This window comes from Tetrahymena thermophila (genome assembly GCF_000189635.1).
Source record: "Tetrahymena thermophila SB210 genomic scaffold scf_8254659, whole genome shotgun sequence".
Taxonomy (NCBI): Eukaryota; Ciliophora; class Oligohymenophorea; order Hymenostomatida; family Tetrahymenidae; genus Tetrahymena; species Tetrahymena thermophila.
The window spans coordinates 1,118,307-1,125,416 of record NW_002476426.1 but is presented as its reverse complement, the minus strand read 5'-3'; the positions used below and the strand labels follow the sequence as shown (position 1 = coordinate 1,125,416).

The window sequence follows — 7,110 nt, the reverse complement described above, 5'->3', positions numbered from 1 at the left end:
TCATACAAGAACCATTTTAAGATGTTACATGTAAAGAATTTGGTAAAGAATTTGATTATTTATATTTTTTATTGCTATTTTCGGTTTAATCAGACTATTTTTAATTTTTTTAAGCAGAATCCTACTCATTTTAATCACTTGATTAGCACTTTTTATTTTTAAATGCTGATACTATTTGATTATTGGTGGATGAGGCTGCCGTTCTGCAGTAACTAGTTATTCGGTTCTACTAATTTTAATTATTTTTAATATTAGTATTAGTATTTAGCAGTCTTTTAATCGAATTTTGCTAGCTGGCTTATGAAGATTTTCTATTATTATTCTTATTTGAAGATTATAAATTACTTTAACTACTATAAATTTATTTTTTTGGAGTAGAATCTCCAGCAACAGACACGTTGGAGTGTAATTTTTTTCCTTTTTCTTCTTTTTTTTAATATATTTAGGGGCAGAGCTTTTTTCTGAATAAAAAAGCTAAAACACCTAACAAAAGGACACCACTAACAACACAAATTATAATTATATTTGATGTTTCAAGTTGTGGTTGATTCTAATTGTAGGATTAAGTAGAGTTTTAGCTACTGCTTGTATTAACGCTAGAAACATTTCTTTCAATTGTTTGTTTTTATCTAAATTTTATATTTATGGCATAAGTTAAGTCTAAAGAAGTTTTTTCCCCCCCTAGATTATAAAAACCAAACAATAGAGTTGGATCTACGTTAATTTACTATAAAAATAAGTTATTTTAATAATCTAGTTTGTAATTTTGCAAACTTTCAAATGGGATAGTAATTTAAACCTAATCAAAAGGCTAAATGCCTTTCAATAGAGTATCTTTATCTGTGTTTTAAGTAAGTGTTGGTAAGTCTTCTATTATGAAATAATTTGTAAATATATTAGGAGTGTATATTTAATCAATCCCATAAAAAATATAAGAGAGTGAAATATTATGAAATAAACTTTTTTTAAAAGTAAGAACAATATCGTATTAAATTTATTATTAATCAGACTCTTCAGAGTTTACTTTTGTGAAGAGTGGTAAAAAGTCAGAATCTATATCTAAATATTAAAAAATCCACTGTTCAGTTTCAATTTAAGGTAACTCTTAAATGATTTGTCTTAATTAAATCTGATCATCAGATTTCGTTATAAACCCCCCAGATCCTTGTTTGTAATTTTCAGTCAGTAATATTTAATTAGATATAGTATTAGCATACAGAGAGCAATCTAAATCGAAAAAATTTTTTTGGCAAGAGCATACTTGCTATTATGCTCGACAATTTTTAGATATTGACAAGCATTCAATGGAGCAATTATCTTAGCTCTTTACTATTTCTGAAATATGAAGACTATATTCAAATGAGTTTTCTGACTATTGATATATTTTGCTATATAAATTTAATACTCCTATTGAAAATTGAGACCTATTATTTTAGTAAAAATAAGAGACAGGAACAAACCAAGTGTGCTGCTTTTTTTAGCTGAGAAATGCACTATAATCCATCATATCTTAGTACTCTGCCATCGGTGGCGACTAAGAGGCATCAAAATTATCATATAAAAATTAAAAATCTTAACTATCAAGACTAAATAATACTACCAAAAAAATATTTTAATTGCAATTGTACTTTTTACAATAAGCAGTTTTATCATCATTATCTTAATTAGATATAGCTGAGAAATCTTATTCAGATGGGTTTTTTAATATTAAATCTACCTAAATGTAAATTTAGCTTTATATATTATGCGTTAAGCTTGTATCAAGCTCAATTTCTATATTATATGTTGAAATATTTGACGATTAACTTACTGTACTATTAAATAAGCTAATTTTAAAATCACTGTTGATTGCCTAAGTTTATACTTGATGCACTATAAAAAATAGTAATAAAAGCAGCGCGGATTGAATAAACATACTCATTAAGTATCGATCTCCGCGTTGCTTAAAGTAGTAGTTTAGTTTCAATCAAAATTTTCTATAAAATTGATTGCTTTGCTTGACTTAAATCGCCCTATTAGCTATTCTCTTTCGAGAGTAATTTATAATGAAAACTTTGATTATATATTTATTTGATTTTGATTTTTATCTCTTTTTTATTATGTTTTTGACAATATTTCTTGAAAAATACCTTTTTTTGAAATTAATTATGTAATTAATTTAATAAATTGTAAAATTATGTGAATCAAATGAAAATAAATTAATTGACACTCGTTTCATACTGTGTAATTTACATATACAAATATACATACATTATTTCACACTCATATATATCTTAAAGTAATTCATAGTCAGCTAAACTTTAGGATTCTAGTAAAATATAAGAAGATATTTTTTATCTCGAATACTCAAATATTTAAATGTTATTTTGATAAAAATTTACTCTTTATCTTTTGAATCTAATTAATTGTCTGGATTCAGTATTCAAATGTTTTAGATATATTAATTAATCTCCAAAAAAAAAACTATTGGTGAAGGAGAATCGTTTACAAAGCTTCATTTTTTTAGATTTAATTTTTAAAATTAATCTATTTATTTAGTTATCTAACTATATTTTACAAATTCAGTAAATTTCATTTTGACCTTGCTTTTTATCAAATTTACAAGTTAAAAAGTAATTTACTTTGATTGCACATTATTTAATCTTAAAAACCAAAGTGAAAAATTTGCTTTGATAATACACTATTAATAAGACAGAAATGATTAGTGATAAATTTAAATTATTTAGAATTTAGCAATTTAAAGTAAATTAATAGAGTTATTTTCTTTTTTCTTGTTGATTTTTAAATAGAAAACTCAACTTTATCTGAATTATAATAAAAACATAATTGATTTTACATACAAAAAAAATTTATGTTGTTTTTTTTGAATTATTTTATTATGAACTCCTTTGTTTACAGTTAATGCACTTGGATAATACATCAAATATTGGCATATATTTTTCAAAGTGTGTTTTTAAATTTATCTGAATGCTTACAAATATAAATTTTGAAATGGAAAATCAGTAAAATAACCAAAGATTTTACTCTTTAAACTGTTTTATTTCAAATCTTTACTGTTATTTTTATCTTTACTTTTGATTATAGATTTTTTAACTAGATTATTATAGCTTTACTCTGCTAGTTTATTGAATATTTAAGCTTTCTCAGATATTTATTTTTGCCGATAATATCTAAACAACTATAAAAAGAACTTTGCAAATGAAAAAAATAATCTTAAGAAGTATTTATTAGTGAATATTTATTTACAAATTGATGAGTTAACGATGAAAATAATAAGTTTCTATTGCTTACAAAAATTTTTTAAAAAACAAAAAAATTTAACTTAAGGTTACTAAAAACAGTGATTCTATCAAAATAAATTACTAATAAGTAAATAAAGTTGTGGGAAAATAAATACAAATTTCAAACATTTTTTAACAAATTAATTATTTATTTAGGAGAAATCCTATCTTTTGGATCTTATTTAAATATCCCTATAATTATGCTATAAAGGTTCTAATCAATTTTAAAGACTGTTGGGCAAGTTGAATTTAAGTATTGTTTTGCAAATTATTCAATTTGATTTGAAAATTTAACTTGCTTTTCAAATATTCTGTCTATTCTTCTCTGTTTATGTGAGAAAAATCCTGAAGTTACTTTTTTGGGGTCCACTCCATGACTATGTAAGAGGCATCGCTGAGGCATCCAAACTGGTATGCCTGTAATAATTTCAATAATTATGCATCCAAGAGTCCATATATCTACAGACCAAGGACACTCGTCAGAAAATACATCAACCTTTTGCTTTCCTGTATAAAGTAAGTAAAAAAATATTAATATCTTTTCATTCAATTATTTTTGCGTTTGTCATTAATAGTTTATTATGTAAAATACATTTTTGTGATATTAAATTGCTTGAAATTAAAATTGCCGTTATGCACTTAGACAATATTTAATTATGTTTCCAAGTCTATTTGATATTTTAATTTGAAAATATTTACACAATTTACTTATATAATTAATTGGTGGCTGTAATACGCGCAAAATTAAGTATTTTTATTTACGTAATGGAGTGATTTCATTTGAAAAATTGGAAAATATTAATTTTTATTAATGTAAGTAAGCTAATGACACTATTACTAACTTTCAAATTTTAAATTAAGTATACTAAGCTTAATTTATTAATTAAAGCCTTTAATGGAGTAAATTTTCATTTACCTAAAATTTGCTTCAGAACCTCAGGAGGCATGTATTCTGGAATAATGTTAGAAACTCCTTTTCTATTGTTCAAAAAGTAAGAACTCCCAAAGTCTATTATTTTTAAACCTTAAATTGCAGAAGAATCACCAAAATCAAGGGTGTCCACTAAAATATTTTCCAGTCTAAAATCAGAATGAACTATCTTGTTACTGCTAAGTAAATCAATCACTTCACATAAATTTATTATAAGTTCATACAACTATTCTTTATGATTTTGCAAAGATTTATGAAGTTTTGTAGGATATATATGGTAAATAACTTCCCCTTTCAGTGTTTCTTCTCTGATTTCTAATAATTCTCTCGATAGGCTTTTACCTATATTTGACAGATAATAAAACAAAAAAAAAATGTATCAAACTTTGTGTAATTATGTAAAAAAAATATAAATTTAATAGAATTAGTATATAAATTCTTTTTTTATATCTAATCATTTTATGATATTTCCATAGAAATATGAGAAAGTGCTCTGAAAATGATATGATAAATTTTAAATAGAGCTTGCCTTTTATTCATATTGTTAGAAAGATAGCAATCAAAGCAATAAAGTAAGCTAATTTGATTTAATTTGAATAAAAAATATTGAAAAAATATTTAATTTGACGATTATTTTTTATTTTAAATAAAATGGACTATGTTTAATAACTTTTTAAAAGGCATCCATCCTGTCAAATCCTTTTAAATTTAAATTAATTTACACTTGCTAATTAATTTGAATTTCTCTAAAATTAATTCTAAATATGGTATCAAATTTTATTACCTCCTGGTTATTGAATAAAAATTCCTTCGTTTTATAATTTTTCTATTTGAGTTGTTTAAATTAGCAAATATGAGCCAGCGTGGTTTTAATATTATTATTTAATAGAGCCACCTTCGTCAAAAAAGTATTGAATAATTGATTCTTCATTTAAGAAAGCACTTTCAGCAAATTTTGAATTAAATTAAATTCTTTTAGCTATCTAGACCTTATTTGTAATTAAATTCTTCAGTTTATAGATTTCAGAGTGTGTCCCTTTATTCATCAAATTCTTAACGCTGAAGTTTGAGAGGATGTCATAGTTTTCCTTATTTAAGAAAAGGCTACTCGATTTTAGGATAGACACTTAGGATTCAACATCTTTTATCTAATAATACGGAGTTATACTACTATCATTCAGTTAATATTACTTACTCAGATTAATCTAAGAGTTATTATTCAGCCCATTTTGTTCATTTATCATATCAGAGTTTTTTTATTCGAAATTCGATATAAAAGATTCTTTAAGAAGTATATTTTGATCATTATGTTAAATATTTTATCTATAATTAGCACTCTTATTTTAAGTCTTTTTAATAAAACTCATTTCTTCCTGTATAGGCTATCCTATTTCATTTACATAAATTTCTTAGTATGTTTCTGCAGGTTTGCTTTCCTCAATTGGTAAAATCAGAGGTGGTTAATCAATACATGGTATAAACTCTATATTTTACTATTCTTGGTACAATAATTTTTCTGGGCTATGTCCATCTATTATATTTGACATTATAGACGAGTATGCTTTTTAGTTACTTACAAAACCTTTTTTTTATTCTCCTATTGGACTAAAAGCCTATGTAAGTGTGATAACTGAAGAATTTCCATTATTTTTTGATAAATTTGTTGGTGTGTTAATAAGAAAAGGCTAAGCATCAGTATACCCATATTTTCCCAAGCTAGCTGCAATGCTGGCATTTAAAAAAGAGCTTGTGTTAATTTCATCTGAAAGCCTTTAGCCACTTTATTAATTTTAATCAAAACTCCTTTCAAATTGAATTTTCTTCTATGTCATTTTTTTACATGAATTAATATCTGTTTGTAAAATGCTACTGTCAAAGAAATTACTGCTTTAAGGATTTTAAAAATTATTTTCCAATTAATAAGACATATTTAAAAAATCAGTCTTCTATTTGTGATGAGATTAAGAGCTATTTTAATGATAAGAATATTATTTAACAGACCTAGATCTTGCATGGCTAGGTTCTTACTAACTTGCATATCTTCCTTTACTAATATTATTATTACAATTTTATAATTATTTGCTTCCAGCTGAAGTGCTTATGCTACTCATTACAACACTTCCATTAATATTATTGCTATACTTAGAACCTTAAATCTGCTTATTAGGATTAACATTAAATTACTCTCTCAGCTTAAATCTTTATTTTTCTTGTTTACTTTTGCTATTCTAATATTCAATTGATCTATTTAGAGCATCATTTAATTTATAAGTTTCTTAATTTTATTTAAATAATATATATTGTTTTTATTAAGCAGAAAGACCATCTTACTGCTCTTCTTGACCTTAGCTACCTTAATTTAGTATTGTTTTCTGCTCCTATTCAAAGAGTATTTTTTTATTTGTTCTTAAAATAAGAGGAATGTTAAAATAATTTTCAATTAGAGCTTTATCTCTCTCTAAGCGTCGCTTTTCAATATTCCTTAATCCCTCTTCTATTTATTCTTCTTTCTTATAAGGAATTTAGACCGCTTTCAATCCGTATTTGTAATAGTTTGGTGATAAAAAGCTTTTAATTTTGCTTTCTTGATTCTATTCAAGACTAGTATGGCTTTTGTTTGCATTATTATTTCCAATAATTGGTATTGTTTCTTTATCCTTTTCTAAATTTTTGCTTTCACTATTTGTTCTATTATTTGAACTAATGCTTCTATTCCTTTCATAATTAGATGGCTTCAAGATAGATTTTCTATTATTATTTTACTACTAATTATTTTGATAATCTGGATTGTATAAATTCTAATTTTAAAGGTAATCTTAGAACTATTAATTTTGCTTATCTTTAGGACTATTCTATTTCAGAATTTACTGCTTTTAAGGAACTAAATTATTCATTGTA

General features: G+C 24.4%; 2 protein-coding genes across 2 annotated transcripts; both read right to left on the bottom strand. All coding sequences in view use genetic code 6, as the record gives it.

The window, feature by feature from the left end:
- Positions 1-651, bottom strand: TTHERM_000051689 (hypothetical protein; the record flags this gene model as incomplete). Its single annotated transcript, XM_012797401.1, has 1 exon — positions 1-651. The coding sequence occupies one exon, from the start codon at positions 649-651 to the stop codon at positions 1-3; it is 651 nt and encodes a 216-aa protein (XP_012652855.1).
- Positions 652-3,402: 2,751 nt separating this feature from the next.
- Positions 3,403-7,106, bottom strand: TTHERM_00051670 (kinase domain protein; the record flags this gene model as incomplete). The annotated part of the gene is made up of 3 exons (XM_001014864.3): positions 3,403-3,788; positions 4,198-4,554; positions 4,997-7,106. The coding sequence occupies 3 exons, from the start codon at positions 7,104-7,106 to the stop codon at positions 3,403-3,405; spliced, it is 2,853 nt and encodes a 950-aa protein (XP_001014864.1).
- Positions 7,107-7,110: the final 4 nt, after the last annotated feature.